The sequence below is a fragment of the Podarcis bocagei genome (assembly GCF_964188305.1).
Source record: "Podarcis bocagei genome assembly, chromosome: 3".
NCBI classification, from domain to species: Eukaryota; Metazoa; Chordata; class Lepidosauria; order Squamata; family Lacertidae; genus Podarcis; species Podarcis bocagei.
Window position 1 is genome coordinate 2,889,354 of NC_138127.1, and position 26,635 is coordinate 2,915,988.

A 26,635-nucleotide genomic window follows, 5' to 3' on the forward strand; every position below is an offset into this window, starting at 1 on the left:
GTCCCAATACACTCAAAGGTTGGGTGGGCAGAAGCTACTCGCAGGGGCACCCCCACTAGCAAAATGGCTACTGCTAGTGGCATGCATGGGGGGGGAGGATAAGAAAATGGCACGAAAAAGACATGCACAGGATAAAACAGCCATCAATCCCAGCAGCTATTGAGAGTGTTTGGGAGCAGAAGAGATGGAGGAGCTTGGAAGGTGGAGGAGGAGGCCAGAGAGGGTGCTTGGAGGAGGCCAGAGAGACTTGCAGAGGAGTTTGGAGAGACAACCTTTGCCTGAAGCTATGGTTTTCCCAGTAGTGATGTATGGAAGTGAGAGCTGGACCATAAAGAAGGCTGATCGCCGAAGAATGGATGCTTTTGAATTCTGGTGCTAGAGGAGACTCTTGAGAGTCCCATGGACTGCAAGAAGATCAAACCTCTCCATTCTGAAGGAAATCAGCCCTGAATGCTCACTGGAAGGACAGATCGTGAAGCTGAGGCTCCAATCCTTTGGCCACCTCATGAGAAGAGAAGACTCCCTGGAAAAGACCCTGATGTTGGGAAAGATGGAGGGCACAAGGAGAAGGGGGCGACAGAGGATGAGATGGTTGGATAGTGTTCTCGAAGCTACGAACGTGAGTTTGACCAAGCTGCGGGAGGCAGTGGAAGACAGGAGTGCCTGGCGTGCTCTGGTCCATGGGGTCATGAAGAGTCGGACACGACTAAACGACAACAACAAAACTTGACCACATGCTGGCAAAAAAGAAATATAATAATTTATTCCCTTAAGAAACTAATAACTGTATTGGCGTTATCCATAACCATTTTCGTCCACAAAGAAAGTGGTTCGCTAAACGTTGTTACAAAATAATACACGTTTTTCCATACAAAAAACATACAGAAGCAGAACGCCAAAACTAACAGCTACACCTGCATATAGATAATTATATGTACAGGTAAATAAGTTTTTTACTGAACTCTAAAGTGAGAAAGTCGGTTGGCGCACGTGGTTTCTTCTCGCTACATTTTTTGCCACCTCTGTATTGTCCATAGCTCTTTGCAACTGCCGCTGCTGGTGCTGCAGAAGGAATTGGTCCGGGAGGAATTGAGATTGTATTCCTATACTCAAAGATACACTTGCTGGAGGACCGCAGGATTCATTGTAAGCAGCGCTGAAACTTGAGGTGCAATTTCATGTACATGCGGGTTGGGTGCAGGGGTGGATGGGGCCGTCAGTTTGTAGGGAAGGAACAGACAATGAGGTCTGATGAATGATAGCCTGTCAGGCAAAAGGGGTGGGATGGTCACTACAGGCTGGCAGGGAGAAGGGTCTATGCAGCATTCTCTGATTGGCTCTTGCAAGCCTGCCTGGGTGCGTGGGAGATCAGACGCTGTTTGCAACGGCAAAGGGTTGCACGTACAACCTGAGCTTTTCCACAGAACTAAGGTCCTCTCTCCAGCAATTGTGGTCCTGGCATATCTGACTGAGTTTTAAGGTGCTGAGAGAGCATATGATTTGACTAAGTGGTGCCAAGGCTGCAGTAGCATATGTTGTCTCTTGGCACAGACTGGATCACTGAATAGTTTTTTTAGATGGACGCAGCCTACCAGTTGTTCTTTAACTGTTTAGATTCGTCATAGGCAAACGCCTGCCCTCCAGATGTTTGGGACTACAATTCCCATCATCCCTAGCTAACAGGACCAGTGGTCAGGGATGATGGGAATTGTAGTCCCAAACATCTGGAGGGCCGGATTTGCCTACACCTGGTTTAGATAACAAACTTTCGTAAGTTCATGGTGTAGGTCACAGCAATAATTGATCCATGTACGCTTCTTTGGACAAACATGATACCCATGTTTAAATCTTGGTAATCTTTTCAGTATTGTGCTTAGAAAGGGACATCTGTGCAATTATTTTATGTGAAATGTAATTGGACCAGGACATTTTTACCAAAGTGCGAAAGTCATGCCAGATTTTTGTTGTTATTGACCTTGTCATAAAATCAATGCAATTTTTACCTGGGTTCCCATCACAAAATCCTTTCCTTTAAGACTTCACCTCCACTGGCCCCCTACAAATCTTTTGGGAAACTATTCAGCTACACTAAAATAATAATTTAAAAATCCACTGTTTTCCCAGGCAGAGGCTGTTTTAAAGAAAGGATTTGGAATAGTTCAACTCTGCAGAGGATGGGCGAAATATTAGATAGCTTTTGTTTCTCTGTTTATTCCCCCCGTAACAATCTCAACAGGGTTTCTAAGCATTTCACACCACATACATTTGCACTTGTTGTGCATACCGATAACAGCGCAGACATTTTCCTATGATTAATAGGCCACTGAGCTGTGGCAGAGAGGGCAGAAGTTGTAATTGCTGATTTCCTGGGCTTGTACACAGTGCTTGCAAATATTGCACATCCAAAACTGATACTCTGTGATGGCTCTTCCTGTAGCAACACAGGTTGGGAGCTTCCCTTCTCCCCTGTTAAAAGAAACACAAGATGGGATTTAATTATTATTATTTTTGGAAAGAAGACCATCTACAGCATCCCTCATATTGAACAGTGTTATTGCTAGTGAAAATACGATCAGTGCTATTCAAAGCTACAGTGGTACCTTGCAAGACGAATGCCTCGCAAGACAAAAAACTCGCTAGACGAAAGGCTTTTCCGTTTTCGATTTGCCTCGCAAGACGAATTTCCCTATGGGTTTGCTTCGCAAGACGAAAACGTCTCGCGACTTTGTTAAACCGTTAAAACCGTGCTTCGCAAGACGAAAAATTCGCTAGACGGCAAAACTTGCGGAACGAATTAATTTCGTCTTGCGAGGCACCACTGTATGTTTGTTCACAGCACCAGTGTACAGCTATTTATTTTTTAATTTAGAAAAATTACAGTATAAAACGTACTTGATTTGTAAAACATTGTAAATATCTTAAGCAAGCAATGATAAAGAATGAAAGAAGATGAAAAAGAAGAAAACAGAAGGGAAATAGATACAGGAAAAATAGAAGGGAATGAAAGAAAAAGAAAGTTTGTATCTACATCCTGGTGCATAGCTGGTAAATCATAAATCATATGGCAACTATTAGCAGCTTTAGTCATAATATGTCAGAAAAATCTTATTAGTGAGAACAACACAAAGGGCTGAGCATTGTCTTGAAATTTCCAGCGATTTATGAATCAACTCCAATGCTCAGCAGTCAAATTTGAACATCCTTGAAGCCCATGCCTTGTTACTTTTATAGTAAGCAAACTAAGCTAAAAAGAGAGACTCCCAAACCAGTTGTACTATTGGATTTTGTCAGGTGGTTTAGCACATTTCTGATTAATAGCAACATGTCCGGGTGCTACTAATGAAAAGGTAGTGAGTTCGAGTTTCAACCTCTATCAAAACTTTAACATGAATTGCAACATACAGGGTAGCTACTTTAAGCAACATTTGGCTCATAGAGACAACATGTATTCTATTTTAGCCATAATGGGAATAAAAGCAGCAAGCTTACTCTTCAAGAAGACCCTCCAACTCTGACTTCTTGTTATCTTTAGGGAAGTGTTTTGTGAATATCTGCAGGGCAAGCTCTTCATACTGGTGCTTCTGGTCTGGGAGAGAGTTTTCCAAAGATTCCAGTTTAACAAAAGCTTTTGAGCAGATAGAAAAGGCTCTGTTGGCACATGCGCAAAGAGCCAACAGGGAATAGATCTCTACTGCAGGAATGATGTCTTCGTAATCCCTCAGGTGAAGGGCTGCAAACAAGAGAACGAGATCTCAGCATACTTGCTTGCTACACTAAAATAGGCAGTAGTAGTAGTACATGAATCCTATTGTCATTCATTCACCCTGGTCCACACTCTTTGTACAGAAAGTTCCCTTTGCGCTAATGGGAATGGTTTGGTGCAAACAAAATGGAACTGCATGCATGGATCGGCTCCTCCAGTTAAACAGGAAAATCCTTTAGTAGGAGGGAGCTTCTGTGAACATTAGAGCTCTCATAGGTAAAGGTAAAGGAACCCCTGACCATTAGGTCCAGTCATGGCCGACTGTGGGGTTGCGGCACTTATCTCACTTTATTGGCCAAGGGAGCCGGCGTACAGCTTCCGGGTCATGTGGCCAGCATGACTAAGCCGCTTCTGACGAACCAGAGCAGTGCACGGAAACGCCGTTTACCTTCCCGCTGGAATAGTACCTATTTATCTACTTGCACTTTGACGTGCTTTCGAACTGTTAGGTTGGCAGGAGCAGGGACCGAGCAGCGGGAGCTCACCCCATCGCGGGGATTCGAACCGCCGACCTTCTGATTGGCAAGTCCTAGGCTCTGTGGTTTAACCCACAGCGCCACCTGCATCCCTAGAGCTCTCATACTGGCATTGAATTGCAAGACCAGAGCAAGTGCCTTAACTGTAAAAGTGACAAGGTTTCATCAGATCTGCTCAGATATTCAAGCCAAAGAACCTGGGAGGCATGTAGGGGCTTCAATGGGCTTCCCACTGTGCAACGGAATTATCTCCTGATTTACAGACGATAAAAGGGCAATTGAGAATGGTTGGGGAAACTCTGCGAGTACCTGGAGTTAGCCAAATTGACGGATTTAATAAGGAGAAAACCTAAAATTATGGTCAAGAAACAGTGGGATTGTCTAAATGAATATTTACAAAACCAGGGCTCAGTTACCAAAATTTGGTTGTGTTTAGACTAATCTTGTGAAAAATATAAAGAATGTAAAGTGAAAAATTAAGGAAAACCTATAGGAAGGATGTGAAGAACAGAGGTTATGGCGACTGAAGTATAAAAGACGTGTGGCGTAAACGGTGGAAGTCTTTTTAAAACATTTTAATTAAGGTTGATATCTTGCAAGACGGAAATATATAGCCATATGCAAGCATAGATCTAGAACTGTTGTTTATAGCGAACACTTTTCTATTTTCTAAATTTCTATTTTAAATCCTTCTTTCTTCTTTTACTCCTTTTTCCCCTTTGTTTATTCTTTCCCCCCTCCCCCTCTTTCTTTCTGAATATTGCTGTATAAATAATTATGTTTATGTGTATATGTATGAAATTTGCTCTGTATTTCTTTTCCTATTTGATTTTTTTTGTATTCAATAAAATAATAATAATAATAATAATAATAATAATAATAATAATAATGGCAATTGAATACATTTGGTTAAGGAACGCATGCCTAATCCATTCAAAAGCTGCAACCTGAGCGTTTGGAATCCCACAAACTATCCAGTGGTTCATAACAGCAAGGAATCCTACCCGTCTTCATTGCTGTATCTACATAACCCTCATAAAGTTGCCTCTGGGCAAGTATAAAAAAATGGAAGGCCTCAGCTCCACGCCAAGCGTTATCGATCAGGCGACTGTCTGAAGAGAGAACATCTTCCTCGAGCAGACCAGCTAATGCTGAAGTAGCCTGGAAGCAAAGAGAGAAGAAAGCATGAAGGGAAAATAGTTGTCTGTGCTATCAATTTATAATGCCCATTTTCAGTTTTCACTAGTGAAGACGGCTGCTTCAAAATGAATTTCAAACACTGTACGCAATACCATTGTCAATGTCTTTTGAATATAGCAGCAACGCACACAGTGCTCTTAAGTAACAATTAAGTTACCTCCTCCAAACTCACGCTCACAGAATGAGGTATGTGTATCCTAAAACTAGACACATTTGTTTGGATGTGGCGCTCTGATGCAGAGATTGGCTTTCCCATATTCCACAGGTGAGAAACTGGATCTGGCCAGTGGATGGATCCTTTAATCCCCTCTGACCCCCAGTGGGCCAACTCTGATAGGTGAGAGGGGCCTGTTCAACAGGAGGAGGCGGCGCTGTGCACAATGAAATGACAGCAAAGGGGTCAAGAAGCTGTTTTTACCCACAAGGTTGCCCTTTCTCCTGTTTGCTAAGTGAGATGTGTCGCTGGGATAATTTTTGGTGAGATCTTCTACACAGGAGTTGTTAGCAGAGGAAATAAAGGCATGAGGTTTCTGCGGCAATCCTGCCTGTAACCCTTTAAATCTTTTACCTTTGTGAAACTATTCTCTACATACTGTGCTAAACAGAATTTTTTAAAAAACATAAATGTGAGAAAGATCGATTTGTTGGCATCTGTTCTAGAGACATTTTTCAAAATGCCTGCTTTCATGTTTGGTGGGCGATCAGGCATTTAGGCACCGTACCTCTGAAATTTTCCCCTTGACTTTTCCCCTCTGCGCGTTTTTCATTTGTTCGTGATATTGTTCTACCAGTAAAGCTGACATCACGTAGAGCTTTTTTACACGCAAAGGCTTGGCCCTCTTTTTAGCCTCTTCGTCTGCAATCTTTTTAAAGAGAAATTTCAAAAGAAATGCACCATTAAAAAACAAAAAAGATGAAGTTTATTTTTGTTTTCTGTCTACAGTTTGAGAGTGAAAGCCTAAGGCAGGGGTCAGCAAAGTTTTCCAGCAGGGGGCCGGTCCACTGTCCCTCAAACCTTGTGGGGGGCCGGACTATATTTAGGGGGGGGGAATGAACAAATTCCTATGCCCCACAAATAACCCAGAGATGCATTTTAAATAAAAGCACACATTCTACTCATTTTCAAAGTGATAAGCTTTGGTCCAAGTTTAATTTTGGAAGGTGCCTTGCTGCTAATTTTGAGCAATCCAGCAGCCCTGAATGCCCCATCCCACTCTCTTGTTGTGGGTCTGCTGGCATTCAATAGGAAGGAATAGGGTAAAGAACTACCTAACCCTGACACTCACACTTGGTTGGAGGCAACCCATGTTTTCACCCCAAATGCAAAACACCACCCCCTTTTAACTATGAACAGGAAATAAACTCCATTTTTTACAACAGCAGCAACAACAACAAAACCTGAAACAAAAAAGTAACAAACATTTAGATACAAGCTGATAGTTCTGTGCAGCCTTCCTTCGGTAAGAGGCCAAAGTATTAATCTTCACTTGAAACTTAAATGTATCGAGCTACTGATGTATTGCTGAAAATACTGCAGCCTTAGTATACTGATTATGTGTTTGTAAGTTCTCACCTATAGAAGTGTGTGGCTAAAGTCACACACACAGTGAGGAGCTGCTGTTCAGAAAATACATGCCATGCACACCTGTGTGCTTAAAAGCCTAGGTAAAAGGCTTCACTGGATAAAAACTACAGCATATGATTAGGAATGCATACATTTGTTCCCAGAAACAGAAGCAGCATCGTTGTGCAAAGTTAAACCAAAAGCTCCAATACAAAAAGTAAATCGTCTTAATTCATAAGCATTGCATATTATCAAAAAATGCACACATATATTGGACAGTTCATCCACAATAACCGTACCTTGAACATGAGCTTAGCAGCGTCAAAGAAATAGTTGGCTTTACGATACAACTCAACAGCATCAAGGGGCTTGTTCTTTTCTAATAATTGAGATGCGTATCTAGCTAGTAGAGAACCAATCTCTTTCATATTGTGTTGTTTAGCCAGTTCAACAGCTTTACTCCACTAGAAGCAAAGGTAACAAACATTAAGTCAATTAAATACAATTATCTATCTATCTATCATCTATCTATCTATCTATCTATCTATCTATCTATCTATCTATCTCAAAGGTCCATTCTTTCAAGCAGAAGAGCTCTGCTGCTGGAGAAAATTGGTTCAGGCCTTAAGGCTTTGAAGCTACTGGTAAATCCTATTGTGGTGGAATATTGGGACACAACTCAGGGACAGAATCAGTGTAGCTTCTGCTGGTACTCTCAATGGCAAAACCGTACTGGTGTTGCACTGCCAACATTTTTGAAAGACTCTATGCTTCAGGGTGAGGAACCACTTTTGGGCAGAGAGCCACATCTAGCGCTGGGCGATATCTGGTTTTTAACATTGTGGTATATCACCAGCTAAACATCAGGATATACCAATATATCACGATGTCTGAAATCAAGATGGAGCTACGTAGAGGCATTGGCTGGTCTAATCCTTTCGCCTGTGTTAATTCCCAAAATGCCAGCCTAGATTCCAAGGCAGATAATAGCAGCATGGGAAGTCTGTGCATAAGGGAATTGGAACTGGCACAAGGGAATGTAGAAACACCTTCCATCGCAACATCTCCATTGTTGTAAGTCCTGATCTGAATTGTGTTTCTCCACTCTGCCAGCTGCTTTTAGGAAAATTAAATGGCTGCTGGGAGTTCTGATTTCAGGTCTCTTATGCAATTTGTGGCTTGGCCCTCGGACACAGAGCATAGGAGGATGTAAGCAGCTGGTCAGTACGAATCAGTTGATTATTAGAGGTTATTATGTAAAAGCAATTCTGGCTATTGAGGGGGAAATGATATTAGAATGAACCACTATTAGGTATTAGAATGAAATTAATGTGCAAACAACCTTCCAGTTCAGCAACTCCTGTACTGGGCTTATATTGTTACCTGGTTGAGATTTACACAGATATCTACGGCATCCTTGGGTCTGTTACACTTGAGAAAGGCTGCTACAGCTTGTTCGCACATACCCACAGTAACAAACTTGTGGGCTATGTCCTGCAGGAGACACCAAAAGCATAATTAAACTGCAGAAGGAGAGCATTATTAGGGTGAATGCCAATTCAGTTGTACTCAAGAGTATAGCCTGACTTTATTGGATCTGCTCTGAGTAGGACTAAATTGGCCCTATGTCTGTATTGTCTAAACTGCAGATACCAACTGCAGATACTTCAATACTAATAAATTCACCATGACATATGCTAACAAGGAGACTACTTTGCCAGATGCATCTGTTCATTTGATGGATGTAGAAGCACAATATTGTTACCATAAGTAGTAACTAGCAGAAACTCTAACATCCTTATCATCTTCTCCATATTTTAGGCACATCAATAAAATTAAATGTAGTGATCAGCTGCGATATAATCCCGCCCCCCCCCCCCCCGCTTTATGATAAGCAATGTACCACTTTTCTTCCTGTGTCCCCTTTAAAAATTTTTTTTACAGCTGACATTCTTTCTACCGGGGTTTGGTATTAGAAAATTTAGAGCTCTGAAGAGTGTTGAGAAAGAACATCCCCAAGGATATTTTTGTGTTAAATATCGCATTCACACACACACACACACACTCTATCAAAGATGTCTGTCTTGTCACCGTCTTCCAAAACTCAAAATGTGCTTTAGGATGAATAACATAAAGGATCTGAATTGTGTAAACCAGTGGTTAGTTGCTGGATGAAGTCAGGCTGTTTTGACAAGCAGAACCATAGGCCCAGATTGAACTAACCTGGCATGCTAGCAGAAACCAGAACAAACGTTTCTGCCGGTGCAACAGGGCTTTCGGCCCCACTCTCTTCCCCCAAAATCCACCTTGGAGGGTTGGGGAGAACCCCCAAAACAGTATGAAGGGGGTGGAGAGGAAAGATGGGGTTGTTCCATCTGGCTAGCAAGAATGCTTGTACTGCTGGTACAAGCAGAGAAGCACGATGCTGTAGCCCTCCCACAAAACATCATCTTTTGCATGTTTACTCAAGATGGCTATGCATTGCTTCCACAGCTGGAGGCAGCAATGCTTCTGAACACCAGTTGCTGGAAGCCACAGGCGGGGAGAGGGCTCTGTGAGGAGTCCCAGAGCTCACAGGGTTAATGGCTCAAGGGACATGACGTCCTGTCCCCTGGGTGTCCTTTCCCCTGGGTGTGCTGCACGTAGGAAGGTGAAGTTACTTTTACTTTCTGTTTTGGCTGCGAAAGAGAAGCAACATGTTGCCACTCTCTCCTGGCTGTTTTGTTGTTTTTGCTGCTGTACATTAAAGCTTCGTAGAATAGAAGAAGCTGTGTCTGACAGCTTTAGTAAAGTAAAGGGACCCCTGACCATTAGGTCCAGTCGTGGCCGACTCTAGGGTTGCGGCGCTCATCTCGCTTTATTGGCCGAGGGAGCCGGCGTACAGCTTCCGGGTCATGCGGCCAGCATGACTAAGCGAACCAGAGGAGCGCATGGAAACGCTGTTTACCTTCCCGCCGGAGCGGTACCTATTTATCTACTTGCACTTTGACATGCTTTCGAACTGCTAGGTTGGCAGGAGCAAGGACCGAGGAACGGGAGCTCACCCCGTCGCAGGGATTCGAACCGCCGATCTTCTGATCAGCAAGTCCTAGGCTCTGTGGTTTAACCCACAGCGCCACCCGTGTCCCTTTCTGAGAGCTTTACTGCCGTGCTAATAAATCCTTACACACTGGCACACTGCTGCTGCTGCTGAAACTCTGCTGTAGCCGGGAGAAGCGGAATGACTCAGCGCCGTGCAGCAGGAGCGTGCTGGACACCACTGCACTTCCAAGGGAAGATGGGTCTGACAGTCCAAACAGACAAGTCAGTTCCCAGTTTCACTCAACAGGTGACTGGTTACACTGCACAGGCTCTTGTGCTCAATTCTGCTTGTGGGTTTCCGACAGGTGTCTGGCTGTCAACTGCGAGAACAGGATACTGGACTAGATGCTCTTTGAATGTTCTTAAGTCCCAGGTAGTCATGTACAGGATTACAGCCTGAGGGTGAGAATTCACAATAAGTAGCTTTCCATACTTACAGGAAGCAATTTGTTGTTTTCTGGAAGCGAGTTAGCCAAATCCTCTAGCGCTTGATAGTCTTCCAGCATATAGTAACATTCAGCCAAACGTTCATGGTTTCTGCCTTGTACATAATATGGCACGGCATTTGTCCTATAAGAAGTTGGGCATGGGTGGGAGAGAAACCAGATCTCTGATTATCTGTTAATATTACCTGCTTGCTATTGTCAGATTGTCAATGTGTTTAGTTTCCTAGGGTCAGTGCTACAAAAGGATTGGTAATTGCACCAGCGACGAAGTAGGGAAACCACAGAATATATCTTATGCTTAAGTTTTCAAAATGGAACGCTTTTTGTGTCTCTTTCAAATATATATATATATCCCTTACCTTTCCCGCCCCGACCTGGCCACAGTGATCCATGCGACGGTCACCCCCAGGCTTGACTACTGTAATTTGCTCTACGCGGGGCTGCTCTTGAAGCTGTCCCAGAAACTCCAGCAGGTGCAGAATGCTGCAGCGAGGCTCCTCACAGGGTCTCTGCCATGGGAGCATATTCACCCAGTGCTTTTCCAGCTGCACTGGCTCCCGGTGCAGTACAGGGTCAGATTTAAGGTGCTGCTTTTGACCTTTAAAGCCCTTCACGGCCTAGGACCCCTGTACCTACGGGACCGCCTCTCCTGGTATGCCCCACGGAGAGCCTCATGGTCCATAAATAGCAACAGCCTAGAGGCCCCGAGCCCTAAGGAAGCTTCAACCAGAGCCAGGGCCTTTTCAACTCTGGCTCCGGTCTGGTGGAACGCTCTGCCTCATGGGACCAGGGCCCTGCAGGATCTGATTTCTTTCCGCAGGGCCTGTAAGACAGAGTTGTTCCGCCTGGCCTTTGGCTTGGAGCCAATTTGATTCCCCCCCTCTCTTTCTTTTGATTTTCCTTCTCCTCCTGCAATGAGGCTACATTTTAATATTTTAATGTTTCATTATTTTAATGTTGTATTTTAATTTTGTTTTTAAGTTGTAATCATTCAACTTGTTTTTATTATTGCTTGTAAGCCGCCCTGAGCCCAGCCATGGCTGGGGAGGGCGGGGTATAAATAAAAATTATATATATATATATATATATATATATATATATATATATATGTGTGTGTGTGTGTGTGTGTGTGTGTATTCTAATTTACATTTCAAAATATTTGTTTAAGCAACCTTAAATCAATGACTTCCCTTCTCTTTCCATGGTTCATTTTGCCTACCACACATTCCTGTATATTTTACATGAACCAAACCATTCAGTAATCCATTGTTACATCCATCCAAACTTATTTACATTGTTGAATTTATTTTAATGCTACCAGTGTTTTTAAATAAACACAATTTTCACCCATACTTTCAGTAAACATTTTTCCAGTCTTCTTTAAAAGTCCATTCAAAACCATTTTTCCTGTCTGTTTTAAACATTTCATATAACCAATGATATTATACAATATCATCAAATAAATTCATTAATTAATGTAACTAAATCATCAATCAGAGAGTTACATGGAGGTTAATGTTGTTCTATATCCATTCCCTGCATAAGGCAATTAAAAAAATCAACAACTAATTAAGTCTCCGGTTTGGACAGGAGGCAGCAATAGTCACTTATAGTGTCAAGTTATGAACATACCATTTCTGTCTATCGGCAAAGTAGTCCCCAATTTCGTTGTGTGCCATTTCAAGGAGACTGTCATCTCCGTGTCCCGAGCCCGTTTGCAAAAGCTGCACTACTCGAAATCCGTTCCCTAGTTTCATTCGCAAATCAACGGCAAGGTCTCTGCAAATAAAAACCAAAAAATGCAGCTTCACGAAATACAAAGAGAGCCCATTCTAAAATGCTTTATTCATTTAAAAGTATGTTTAGATCACCTTTAAAAGGCATAAGCCTGGCTTATGAAACAAAAACATTCAACAGAACAGAAGCCTATGGTCCCTGAGAGGACGTTCTGTGGGCTGAAAGGTATCACAGAACTCCTTCTCCACAGGAGACAGCCCTTTCTGCCACCATGGTGGGATGGTGACGAAGATTTCCACTGCCATGGTTGTCCTGCTGGCGGTCCTCCTTTGGTGGCAGGGCCAAAGATGAGGTGAGTTAGGTGTGTGTCAAGGATGGACAAGAATCTGCACCAGAGCCAGAAACTATGTCAGCCTGAGAGTTGGCATAGTTAATTCCATCCCACTGCCTCCAAAAAGAAAAAAGAACTCACTCCCCTCACATTCTCTCACTCCATGTTCACTCCATTATACTCACTCCCCTCACATTCTTTCTCCCTACAGCCCTGCAGGTTTCTTAAAGTACAGAACTGTAGACCAAAATGTTCAAATCGTATCAACCATGAAGTGACCGGGTGGCTTCTGGCAAGTTATTCTTGCTAAACCTCAGTCCGTACCTGGAACAATAACTGGCCTGCCTCATATCGGGTTGCTATAAGGATGATGAAGAGCATGTTTGGAAATGCTCTGGACATTGTAAAGCTTTACATAAATGCACAGTATCATCACCAAGGCAGCTTAAAAAGGTAAAGGGACCCCTGACCATTAGGTCAAGTCGTGACCGACTCTGGGGTTGCGGTGCTCATCTCGCTTTATTGGCCGAGGGAGTCGGCATACAGCTTCTGGGTCATGTGGCCAGCATGACTAAGCCGTTCTGGCGAACCAGAGCAGCGCACGGAAACGCCGTTTACCTTCCCGCTGGAGTGGTACCTATTTATCTACTTGCACTTTGATGTGCTTTCAAACTGCTAGGTTGGCAGGAGCTGGACCGAACAACGGGAACTCACCCCGTCGTGGGGGTTCAAACTGCCGACCTTCTGATCGGCAAGTCCTAGGCTCTGTGGTTTAACCCACAGCGCCACCTGCGTCCCTGAACATTGCATAGCTTTACATAAATGCACAGTAACATCACCAAGGCAGCTTACTAGGCCTCAAACAGATGTTTTAATCTATTTTCAGTTGGTTTGCCTGATCTTTCCCAGTTCTGTCCCTATGCCTGGTATTTTTTCTTTTTCATTGGTCTTCCCCCATTTGAGTTATGCGGGCTTGAAATTTAGAAAGGCAAGTATGGTTTGTGAGGCGCTCACAATTCCTAAATTCACTCACTCAAGATAAACAGCTCTCCCACGATCAATTGTGCTGTTGTGCACTCAGGGGATTCTCTTGTCAATTCAAATTTATCCTCGAAAATTACCTTCTGTCCATGTCCAAATACATCCTTTCAGCTTCTTCAAATTTGCCGAAGTAAACTGCCACTTCGGCTTGCCTCAGTAATTCACTCTGGAGGTTGAGAAGACGCTTGACAAACTTGATACCTTGGTAGTTTTTGTAGCGCACAAATGCTTGCTCAGCAGTGGCAAGATCCAATCTCTGGAGAGCCGTTTCAGCCAACAGTCGCCTGTATAAAGAACACAGATGTCTTACCTGGAAAAAACAGCTTCATAAGGAACAGACTTAACAAATATTCTTGGCCGAATTGCAGGAGGAGCTGAAGCAGCACATGGAAGAGAAGCGGAGAAGGTGGATGCAGTGCCAAAAGATCTCGTGGTTTTGGGGGGGGGAAAGCTTTGGGTGTGCAGATTAATAATAATAATAATAATAATAATAATAATAATAATAATAATAATAATAATAATAATTTTCTTTATACCCCACCCTCCCCGGCCAGAGCCGGGCTCAGGGCGGCTAACACCAGTAAAATTGAAGGAATGGGTTTCCCAAACCCAAAACTGACTGTGCAGGCATTTTTAAACTGCACCAAAATCCCCATTTCTCCTTAGCTAAAATGCATAAACTTTAGCCGTTGAGCAAATGCAAAACAAGAACACAGCTCTCTCCCTTATCAGTTTGACGGCAAGACTGGCCTTGACTTTACCAGTAGAACAGATACAGACATATCTTATGTTCTGACCACAAATGACGGGGAGACCCAAGTCTGGGACTAACGCCAGAGCATGTTCTCGGAAGTAGTGACCTTTTGCTCCAAGATAGGAGTAGGAACAGGAATATCCTTTTATGGTCAGGAGTGCAGGAAGGAAATCCCTTTTATGGTTGAGAGTACCAGAGCAGGAACATATGTGATGTCAACCTGCATACATAGGCTGACGTGGTTGGAAGGAGGGAGAGAGTGCCTGGAGGATATAAATACTGCATGAAACTTGTCATTTCTTTGGACTTGCTGTGGACTAATCACGCAAGTGCCTTCTGCTATCCGGAGAGCAGAATAAACTCTTTCTTTGAACCAACTCGGTGTCATTTTGACTTCCTTTCTCCTGTCCCGGAGCAACGCAGACCCAATCAGTGAACTCCAGTAAGGCTACAAAATTACAGTAAAAACATAATAGGGAAAAAAACCAATTTAAAATACAAGTTAAAATGCAATTTAAAATGCAGCCTCATTATAAAAGTAGCACATAGATCAAAATCATAAGGGGAGGGAAACATAAGGTACAGACTGAGTCCAAACCAAAGGCCAGATGAAGGGTCTCCACAACACTCAGAAACCTCCAAAGGTTTCGCATCATCCCTGATGGAAAAATCTAAGCTTATTTGAGAAGGACATTCAGGAAAAGGTTGCTTCAGGTATCACCTAGATGCGTTATTCCTTTCTGAAGGTTCCCCATCTGACCTCTGCACTGCTCTCTGGTTCTTTTCTCTCTCTCCCTTAAAATAGGTTACCTGGGCTTGCTGAAACAGCTTACCTACCCACGATGCAGGCCAAAAGCCGCCTGAGGATTGAGAAGGAAAATGTATCACATGGTCCTCAATGTCCTTTTGCATGCACCAATTCTTACATGACCTATTTACACTTTTGACATATCATGAGCAGCAAATGTTCAAATTTGACCTTCACAGGGGGTCAAATTAAGTTAGCGGCTCTTATTACTATTGGGTGTTTTCACATCAAACTGAGATTATTTTCCTATATAACAGATACCAGTCCAAATCCGCAGCTAATAAAACCTGTTTTATTAACCTAGATTTAACCCTGAAAAGCCACAAGAATATAATCCCTCTAAATAGGAAAGAAAACCTAGGAAAAAAATGGAATTTTACCAAAGCCTTGGATGTGAATTTTCTTCAATGAACTGGGCAGACTCTGCAATGCCTGCATTATTTACAATCGCTTGTGTATCTCGTAGTGATCTAATTTCAAAATTAAGTATGTAATCCTTATTAGGGTGTTCAGGATTCTGTAAAATACACAAAAAAATAAGTTTAGTGGCTGCTCATTTCCATTGAAAACCACTGTTTTGTAAATTGTATAAATGGCATGTGTGGTTGTTTTTTTTTGGGGGGGGAGAAATCTAAAATTTACCTTTAATATTTCATCCAGTAAAACAGATTTAATTTCTAAATCTTCAAAGTTGCAAATGTATCCGGACGTTTGAAGGGGTTCCTTAAAATACAAGTTACCATATAATCAGCAAATCCAAATTATCCTGCAGCATTTCAGACAACAATTTCAATGCCATTTAGGATGCAATCGTATCTACACTTCCTAGGAAACAAATCCCACTGAAATCAGAGAGACTTAATTCTGCTGTTACTCACATTTAAGTGTGCACAGGATTGCAGGCTTTGGCAATATTATCACCGGTTTTTCTGCCTACTCAATTTACTCACGCAACCTCATATCTGTGCTCCCTCTGTATTTGTGAAATGCAGAGGGAAGCCTGTGGAGTTCCTTGCGGCTTTCAGAAAGCATCAACCTATTATTGCTGTCATTTTTGCATCTGCAGTTAAAATCCTCAAGGGGCTGGAGCAGCATTCCGAGAGAGAGCAGCTACATCAATTTAAGCTTTTAGTCTGCAGGGACTACAGAGAGGCTTATTACATTCTCTAAACCAGCCTTTCTCAACCCGTGGGTCCCCAGATGTTGAACTACAACTCCCATCATCCCTAGCTAGCAAGGCCAGAGCTCAGGGATGATGGGAGTTGTAGTCCAACGACATCTGGGGACCCACAGCTTGAGAACCACTGGTAAACGCTAATTAACCAAGATGTGGTGGCATCTTTTAAGGTTAAGCAACTATCAGACAAATTCATGGAAGATCTCTCAATTTTCAGAGAACTGCAAGTACAAAGGCAGTTCATCTGGTGGCAGCTAGACTGGTGACCATATAACACCGGTCCTAAAGGATCTACATTGGCTCACAGTATGTTTCCAAGCACAATTCAAAGAAATGGTGCTGACCTTCAAAGCTCTAAATGGCCTCGGCCTTGTAAACCTGAAGGAGCGTCTCTACCTCAGTTGTCTAGCCTGGACACTGAGGTCCAGCGCCGAGGGCCTTCTGGCAGTTCCCTCCCTGCGAGAAGTGAAGCTACAGGGAACCAGGCAGAGGGTCTTCTCAGTAGTGGCACCCGCCCTGTGGAACACCCTCCCACCAGACGACAAAGAGATAAACAACTATACAACTTCCAGAAGACATCTGAAGGCAGTCATGTATAGGGACATTTTTAATGTTTGATGTTTTACTGTGTTCTTATATCTGCTGGAGGCTGCCCAGAGTGGCTAGGGAAAATCAGTCAGATGAGTAGGGTTCAAATAAAATAATAATAACAACCACTTTGAAATACTAGGTGTTTGGGATCAGCAATAGGGATGCCCATCACCTTCATTATGAGTGGTTTCCCCAGGGACCAGAATCATAACATGGGTCAATGAGAAGTCATGCCTTCAGTGTTTTGGGCCCAACTCTGCTGAACTCCCTCCCACTAGTAAGAAGCCGGATATTCACAGTCCGTGATGAGTTTCAGATGCCTGGCTAAAAACCATTTTATTTAAGGAAGTCTTCACATCATGAATGCTTCTTTGCGGTTTTAAAATTTTCTAATTTTCTTTCATTTCCATTTCTGAGGTTTAATTTACGTCTCAAATTTTGTATGTTGCATTTCTTTTTCTATCCTTGTAAGCTGATTTGAGACCAGGATGGTGAGAAGTGAGATAATTTTGTATAAATGATGATGATGATGATAATAATTAAATAATAAATAAATAAATATATAATACTCTGCTTGAAAGCTTCCAGAGGATCCTGTCTAGCCACTCCTACAGACAGAATGTTGGACTAGATGAAACTGTGGTGTGACCCAGTATTTTTACTATTACTTATGTAGTTGTTTCACCGTATTGATCCAATAGCTCCACAAGGAGCAAGGTGATGTGGAGGGAAAAGGGAGAGGCATCCCACCCCAAAATCACTTTGTTCCCTTAATCCCTGTTGAATTACCACCTATTTTCACTTTGCTTCCAGCTTGACAAAAACTCCTAGTCAATCAACCAAGGAATATATATGACTAACAATGTGCTAGAAAAACATATGATCTCCAGGTGGATCTGCAGAGAACCTCGCCAACTGCCTTCCTCCTATTAAACCCCCAAAAGATGCAATGGGAGATCGTGGACTCCCAATTAAAATATTTGTATTTAATTATTCCTAATGCTGTACCTCAGGATCCAAGTTTCTGAACACATACATTCTTGTTCTCTCCATCATGGCAAATAACTCTGGATTATCTCTGGCCCATTTCATATCCCAAACATCTTTGCGTTCCAGTTTGAGTTTTTCACCTACTGCTTGGCTTCCTGAACTGTCTGTTATTCGGGTGTCCAAGTCAAAGAAAATCAGTATTCCTACCAAGTCTATGATAGCAAGACGGCTGAAAATGAAGGGAGAATGAATGAAAACAAAATAGTCCTTTATCAACGTTCTGTCTCAGATTTAAAATGGTTTACCGTGAAGGTACAGTAGACCCTCGGGTTATGTTACTTTCGAGTAACGTAAACTTCGGGTTGCGAAAGCGGCAAATCCGGAAGTATTTTTCTGGGTTTCACTGCTTGTGCATGTGCAGAAGCGCTTTATCAAGCCGTGGCCATGCGCAGAAGCGGCGCCTCTGGATACAGATTTTTCTAGGGGTGCACTGACCCCTGAATTAAATTCATATCCAGAGGGTCCACTGTATTTCTTAAACCAGAATCTCAACCACAAATAGCATAGGTAGAAAAACATATTAACAGGTAAACACTGAATTCCCAAATTGGCGTTTCTTTCAACATCATAGTAATAATGATAATTAAAATTTATAATACACCCTTCTCCAGCAGGTCCCAGAACAGGTCAGAGCAATTTAAAATTAAGAATTACAAACCAGTTATCAGCTATTATATTTACAAAAAGAGGATGAGCCCTGAAGACACACATCTCAGGTGTCAAAGGCCAGGGTAAAGAGGCAAATCTTCACCATTCTCTCACAGCTGTAGAATAAAGAAGTCAGACAATTCCACAATTGAGGGGCTGCCACAGAAAATGCCCTCTCCCACCCCACGTTTTGAGGGGGGTAGAACTACCCTTAACACCTGGGAGGATCTGTCAGGAATGAGGTGGCCTTTCAGATCTTTGTGTCCTAAGTCTTTAGGGCTTTGAATGCTAAGATGAGCACTGTGAATTGGGCAAGGAAACAAACTGGCAGCTCAGGCATCTGTTTCGGAATGGGCTGATATGAGTTCAAAAAGCAATCCCAGCCGAGTGGCCGCCGGGACCACATAACACCGGTTCTAAGAGATCTGCATTGGCTCCCAGTACGTTTCCGAGCACAATTCAAAGTGTTGGTGCTGACCTTTAAAGCCCTAAACGGCCTCGGTCCTGTATATCTGAAGGAGCATCTCCACCCCCATCGTTCAGCCCGGACACTGAGGTCCAGCACCGAGGGCCTTCTGGCGGTTCCCTCACTCTAAGAAGTGAAGCTACAGGGAACCAGGCAGAGGGCCTTCTCGGTAGTGGCGCCTACCCTGTGGAACGCCCTCCCAGCAGATGTCAAGGCAATAAACAACTATTTTACTTTTAAAAGACAACTGAAGGCAGCCCTCTTTAGGGAAGTTTTTAATGTCTAATGCTATATTGTTTTTAATATTCAGTTGGAAGCCGTCCAGAGTGGCTGGGGAAACCCAGCCAGATGGGCGGGGTATAAATAAATTATTATTATTATTATTATTATTATTATTATTATTATTATTATTATTATTATTATTATTATTATTATTATTATTATTAATAATCTGGCTGCTGCGTTTTGGACCACTTGGAAGTTTCCAAATCATCTTCAAGGGCAACATGGCGTAGAAGACACTGTAATAATTCATTCTGGAAGTTACTAGAGCAGAATGCTAATACGGTGGAATCTCGGTTTCCGAATGTAATCTGTTCCGGAAGACCGTTCGACTTTGGAAACGTTCCAAAACTGAGAAGCAATGGGTGGTCAGCAAAATCCATTGAGAAAATTGAGAAACCTGCAGAGGAAGCTGTTCAGCCTTCGAGGCGTGTTCGAAAACAGAAGCAATTACTTCCAAGTTTTCGGCGTTTGGCTTCCAAAGCATTTGGCTTCTGAGATGCTCAAAAACCAAGGTTCCACTGTATGAGGAAGGGAAGCCCTTCTCTCAACATCACTGTCTGCCTGAACCCGCCCCACCTTCAGTTAATTTTTCACCCTTTCCCCCCGTCTATTAGAAGCCTTGGGTTGTATCCAACATAGTGCTCTGTGAGCATTCCATCAGTGCAAGAATTTCTGCTTGTGCAATGCAATGCAATGTTCTCGCCCTTCCTCTCCCTGTTCACCCCCAAATCTATTCCAACCCTTTGGAGCAGATTTGGGAAGGCGAGGGGGGGGAGGGGGCTCATTGCACAAGCAGAAATCCTTGCATTGATGGGATGGGATGGTTAAATACTAGTCATTGTCTCCAATAAGGTAAAGGTAAAGGGACCCCTGACCATTAGGTCCAGTCGTGGCCGACGCTGGGGTTGCGGCGCTCATCTCGCTTTACTGGCCGAGGGAGCCGGCGTACAGCTTCTGGGTCAGGTGGCCAGCATGACTAATCTGCTTCTGGCAAACCAGAGCAGCGCACGGAAACGCCGTTTACCTTCCCGCCGGAGCGGTACCTATTTATCTACTTGCACTTTGACGTGCTTTCGAACTGCTAGGTTGGCAGGAGCAGGGACTGAGCAATGGGAGCTCACCCTGTTGCGGGGATTCGAACTGCCAACCTTCTGATTGGCAAGTTCTAGGCTCTGTCATTTAACCCACAGCGCCACCCACGTCCCATTGTCTCTAATATAACATGTAAAATTCAGCCTCCTAGAATAATGTTGAATATTTCAACTAACAGAATGTGTCAGAATTGGTAAAGATTGCGTCTCAAAAGTCGAGAATATATTTTACAACCAAACTTCTGTCTTACCTGGAGGTGCAATTCAGAGACATTTCATAAGGGATGTGGTTGAGGAGATACTTCCGAATCAAACCAACGTTGGGGAGCCTGTAACTCTGAATGGTGCCAGATTCTCGTCCCTAGAGAAAAACAACTTTTGAGAAGCGAGGAAATATGAGCATAACGCACCTTTCTTTATGTGCTGGACTAAGCCACAGGTAAGCAACCTGTATGTACAGTGGTGCCTCGCAAGACGAAATTAATTCGTTCCGCGAGTTTTTTCTTCTTGCGTTTTTTTTCGTCTTGCGAAACACGGTGTCGGAAAAGTTTTGGAAAAGCTTCAAAAATCACCAAAGTCTTCAAAAACCTCAAAAAAGGCTACCACACCGCGTGCTATGAGTTGCTCCTCGAAGTCAAGTCGCAACTGTATTAACGGTTTTAAGAAAAAGGAAACAAACTTGCAAGACGTTTCCGTCTTGTGAAGCAAGCCCATAGGGAAAATCGTCTTGCGAAGCAACTCAAAAAACCAAAAACCCTTTCATTTTGCGAGTTTTCCGTCTTGTGAGGCATTCGTTTTGCGAGGTATCACTGTAGTCTTATCAAATGGATGAGCCCAAGGCTTGGGAGAATAATAAAACTGTAGAGTTGGAAGGGACCATGAGGGTTCTCTAGTCCAACCCCAATTGCTGCTACTTCTTCTTCCCCTCAGTCCATTTGAAATTGCTGCGGCTGAGCAGGCATCGCTGAGCAGTGGAGAGAAAGGGGACTTGGCCACACCCCCTTTATTGGCAGCCCCATCCCTTTCTCCTCGCTGCTCAGCTGTTCCTATAGATTGGGGTGCATGAGAGAAGCTGGTGGAGGAGGAATAGAGCGATCTGCCTCCCTCTCGCAGGTTATTGTTGAGGTTTGCCCTTTCAAAAAACAGCAAAAGAAATTCTTTGCGGGTACTCACTTCCCCAGTGTTGCATGAGGTTTCGTGTCCACATGTCAACAACCAAATCTTCGCTTTCATGCTTGAAGCCCTTGGCTTCATTTTTTAAAAAAGTTTTTATTTATACTTTTCAAATTTATACATTTCATTAATTTTACAATGACTTTAACATTTCAAAGTTTGACTTCCTTCCCCCTTTCTGCGGTTCCTTAAATTTATTTTTTTATATCTTCTGCATATCCAAATTCATAATTATCTACTTTAAATATATACTCCTATGAAACTGCAGGTTATTACAATAATCCTGCCAATGTTTTTATGTTCGCAATTTATCTGTAAATATTCAATAAACCATTTCCATTCTTTTATAGAAAGTTTGTTATCTTGATTTCTTATTCTTCTGGTTAGTTTCGCCGTTTCTGCATATTCCATAAGTTTTTGTATCCATTCTTCCTTTGCTGGGACTTCTGCTTCTTTCCATTTTGGGGCGAGTAGCATTCTTGTTGCTGTAGTCGCATACATAAATAAATTTCTATACAATTTAGGTATTTCTGTCTCTATAATTCCCCAAAGAAAAGCTTCTGGGTTTTTTAATTTTTTATAAAGGTTATTTTAAACATCCTTTTCAATTCATTATATATCGTTTTCCAGTAAGCTTTAACCTTACTACAAGACTAGGGATTGCTGCGGCTGTTGTTTGTATATAATCTTTTGTGCCTGGGACTTGAATCAGCTTATCTCCTGTTTGGCACCTTCTCCTGTATGTCCTGAAGCATAGTCAGTAGTGGACAGCGTAGTGAGGCAGCCACACTCACCTGACCTCCAGTAGGTCATATCACTGCAGGTAGCAGAGAGGGATGCATACAGTGGTACTTTGATTTTCGAACAGAATGCATTCCGGGAGCCCGTTCGACTCCCGGAACCATTCGAAATCCAAAGCTCAGCTTCCGATTGGCTGCGGAAGCTGCGCTGGACATTCCGAAAATTGTTTGAAAACTGGAACACACACTTACAGGTTTTGATCATTTGGGAGCCGATTTGTTTGGGAGCCAAGGCGTTTGGCTTCCAAGGTACGACTGTATTGGAAACACATTGGTGCGAGCACCAGATTGGCTCTGCTAGCGCACTTGTACCACGATGACCTCCCTGCTCCCTCTCTACCTCCCAGTGAACAGCAGCAGCAAGACTGGCCAGGGGTGTACTAGTGGATATAGCCTTTTAGATTCAGCAGGGCAAGGGCAATATCATCCAGCTATAAATCTAAGGTTATTCTTGTGCAGTGTTAAGAAAACCATGTGTGCTTGGAAAAGAATATGCAAATATTGTTAAATAAATAAATGAATTAAAATAAACAGCACATTTGGTACTTACAATAATAAGTATCTTATCAGATGCTGTTATTGCACAAATCGGATCCCTCGTTCCCTGAAACCGTATCAGATGTCAAGTTTAATCACCAAAAGCAGTTTTATTATTTGAAACAGAGCTGTAGAGTGAAATTGCTAGCAAGAATATGGTAACATTTGGAAGGGAAAGTAGTTTTTTTTATTTGCATGATAGAGCAATAAAAAATAAGAATCAGAAGAAATCTAATGCACTTTCAGATTATAAACAACAACTCAAAACGGCTTTCCTCACAGACTGGCAAAACAAGATTCTGGTAAGAACTTACTTGTAAAGCTTTCGCATAATCAAGTACTCCATCACCTGCTCCAGAAGGGGTATCATCTACATGATAAATCCTGAAAGGAAAAATGGAAAAAGGAAATTGGTACCTTCTGAAGTACAGGGATTTTTTTTAGGGCTTGCACTTTACATACTGCACATGATGTTTCGTTTCCCAAATGCGTGTGTGTTTTCCTGTGGTTGTTCTTAATGCAGGAGGGTTTTAAAAGTGTGGTTATAGGGTGAGGAAGGCAAAAGGTTCTGGAGAACCTGTCTGTAAGAATAAAACCCAGAGTAGGGAGTTATTCTGTCTAGAGAACATCCTCCAGTGCAATCTTGCAAGCAGGAAAATACTACACAGAAGGAGGATTGGAATTTGGAGGTAGTGGGGTGCCAGACTGAAATGAAATATGGCAATTTGATTGGGAGAAATTCTCAAAGCAAAATAATCCAAACTTCCCATTATTATTCCAGGTAAGACACAAGAATTTAGGCTTCGGTCCTAAGACAACTAGATGGGAAACTTTCCTTCTATGAACTTCATTAAGCTAACTTATCTTAGGATCCAATACAGTGGTAACTTGGGTTAAGTACTTAATTCGTTCCGGAGGTCCGTACTTAACCTGAAACTGTTCTTAACCTGAAGCACCACTTTAGCTAATGGGGCCTCCTGCTGCTGCCGCGCCGCCGGAGTACGATTTCTGTTCTCATCCTGAAGCAAAGTTCTTAACCTGAAGCACTATTTTTGGGTTAACAGAGGCTGTAACCTGAAGCGTATGTAACCTGAAGCATATGTAACCCGAGGTACCACTGGACACAGCATTGTAGAAACAGATAAAAAAGCTGGGCCATGAAAGATCTGAATGACATTAAAGAAGAGAATCCATTGGTGTAAATAAGGGTCCCAGGTGCAGTTACAGTGAATTAGCTATGAAGAATATTTGGCATGCTGAGTAAGAGATGTTAGTCCCTTCCTGCCTGGGATATAGGCGGATATTATTTACAAATTCTTTATTCACAAAACAACTATTTTATGAATTTGCTTGCAAATCAAATGTCGCAGAGATCATGCGAAAAGTTAAAACAACATAGCACAGGAAAAGAAGCTGCAAAATCAAAGAACAAACCTCTCTTTGCCCTCCTTTCTAGTTCGTGCCACCTGATTAATTTCCATTGCAGTGAGCTTCTTGTCCACGCGATACTGCCAGATATAAAAGGCTTCTTTTGAAGCTGCAATCACCTGGGTTTTGGTCATGGTAACGAACAGTGGTGCTATTATAAAATCCAAACAAGAAGCAGAAATTGAATAGGTCCGTTGAATGGCGCAATCTTATTTAGACCAAGATAAGAAATAGGTTGTGTACATGAGCAGCCAACATGCAGGTAGTCAACCTGAAGGTGTTGTTGTAGTAAAACTCCCATCAGCCTCAGCGAGCAAGGCCAATGGTCAGGGATGATGGGAGCTGTAGTCCAGAAACAACTGAAACTGGCTACCCTTGGATGTCATTGCCAGGTATAAGAAAAACAACACAAATCCCATGGTCTGGTTCAAAGATCTATATGTGCTGAACACAAAATGTGCAGGGAATTTCCAGAGAATAGGTGCTGGCACACTCAAGTATACATTTCTTATTTATTTCATAATACATGTGCTTCCTATAGTTAATTGTCTTTAAAAACTTTGATTTTAGAGTTATCATTAGATCCATTTCCATTCCCCTACTTGATTTGTATTCATTATGCTGTTAGTTTTACAAAACAATGCATTCCTAATAATGGAAAGTTTTCTGCGGAAAATGGTAGCAGTGGAAGTCTCACTTCACTAGATTTGGGGCACAAATGGAGAGTCTATGGCCTTCCTAGATGTTGTTGGACTGCAACTCCCAGAATCCCTGATCCCTGGCCATGCTAGCTGGGACTGATCGGAGTCATAGTCAAATGGCATCTGGAGGGCCACATAAAGTGGTACCTCTGGTTGCGAACAGGATCCGTTACGGAGGCCTGTTCGCAACATGAAAAGCCCGCAACATGAAGTTCCATATCTGCGCAGGTGCGCGGCATGATTTGGTGCTTGTGTGCATGCGCGAAGCGTGATTTAGCACTTCTGCGCATGCGCGAGCGGTGAAACCCGGAAGTAACCCTTTCCGGTACTTCTGGGTCGCTGTGGGACACAACCTGAAAAAACGTATCATGAAGCAAACGTAACATGAGGTATGACTGTATCCCCCATTCCAGTACAGTGTGTATGCTCTTTTGGGCTGTTTTGGGAGGAACAGTGGGCTATAAATTATCTAATAATAATAAATAACAACAACAAAAACAAATGAAAGGTAAAATCAATAATACTACAGTAAGTAACAAGGTACTCTGAAGTGTGATTCTTTCTATTGTGCTGCTCTAACATCTACCACCAACTATAAACAGTGCAATCAACAATCTCTATTGAGCTTTATCTATTAGTCATTTTGATAGTTTAATATCTATGGCAGAAATAACCAATGAGTAAGAGAACACTGAAATTGAGAAACGTTAAGAGGGAACTATGCTTCTACTCTGCCTACCAAACTCTGCTGTTAGAAGCAGCTAGCATGGTAAATACATTTTAAAAGCCTCCCACTGAAAACTGTCAAATATTAGCCTTTGATGAACCTGCATGCAAATGCATAATTAAAAATAATTGGAACTCGATAAGGAAAGGCAGTTGCAAATTGGGCTCAAGTACTTGACTGAAACCTGGAAATTAAACAGTTTTTGAAGATTGGAATTGCATGAATAAAGTGTGCCTGCTTTAGTGGCATTTGCAAAAGTCAGAACGATTCCCAATATGCCTAATAAAACAGTAGATGTGTGGGTCCTTTGAAAAGTGAGCGTGATCGGCACTTTTGAAAAGAGCAAAAATGTTTACATCACATGCACAGATGTTCCGATGTGGTGTGGAAATGGGCAACCTGTGGCCTTCCAGATGTGGCTGGACTCCAACTCACATCAGCCTCAGACAGCATGACTATAAAGTTTCATGCATATCAGTTAATATCTTGATCCTGCTCTACTGAATTGAAATTTCAGCCTTCACGACATAGGAAAATAGCCAAGTAAACAGCTATTTTCGTGGAGGAGGGTTAAGATATTAACTGATATGCATGAAATTTCAGATATAGCTATATAATCCCTAGTGTAGTAAGATTGGAGCAGGCATTTTTTAAAAAAAGTTTTTCATAAACCGCCCTACTGAACACCCAATGCTTTTCAGTGGAGCAGGGTCAAGATATTAACTCAGGGGTCAGCAAACTTTTTCAGCAGGGGGCCGGT

General features: G+C 42.5%; 1 protein-coding gene across 2 annotated transcripts in view; it reads right to left on the bottom strand.

The window, feature by feature from the left end:
- Positions 1-745: 745 nt before the first annotated feature.
- Positions 746-26,635, bottom strand: part of WDR35 (WD repeat domain 35) — a 42,232-nt gene continuing 16,342 nt past the window's right edge. For both annotated transcript variants that reach the window (XM_081189008.1, XM_081189009.1), the window contains 16 exons: positions 24,454-24,598; positions 23,334-23,403; positions 23,033-23,086; positions 20,761-20,870; positions 17,978-18,188; positions 15,844-15,924; positions 15,582-15,718; positions 13,720-13,923; positions 12,163-12,309; positions 10,522-10,654; positions 8,387-8,497; positions 7,303-7,467; positions 6,162-6,302; positions 5,244-5,400; positions 3,490-3,730; positions 746-2,466 (listed from right to left, as the gene is read on the bottom strand). In XM_081189008.1, coding sequence (XP_081045134.1) covers positions 2,313-2,466; positions 3,490-3,730; positions 5,244-5,400; positions 6,162-6,302; positions 7,303-7,467; positions 8,387-8,497; positions 10,522-10,654; positions 12,163-12,309; positions 13,720-13,923; positions 15,582-15,718; positions 15,844-15,924; positions 17,978-18,188; positions 20,761-20,870; positions 23,033-23,086; positions 23,334-23,403; positions 24,454-24,598 — 2,261 coding nt within the window. In that variant the 3' untranslated portion in view covers positions 746-2,312. The remainder of the gene's footprint in view (positions 2,467-3,489; positions 3,731-5,243; positions 5,401-6,161; positions 6,303-7,302; positions 7,468-8,386; positions 8,498-10,521; positions 10,655-12,162; positions 12,310-13,719; positions 13,924-15,581; positions 15,719-15,843; positions 15,925-17,977; positions 18,189-20,760; positions 20,871-23,032; positions 23,087-23,333; positions 23,404-24,453; positions 24,599-26,635) is intronic.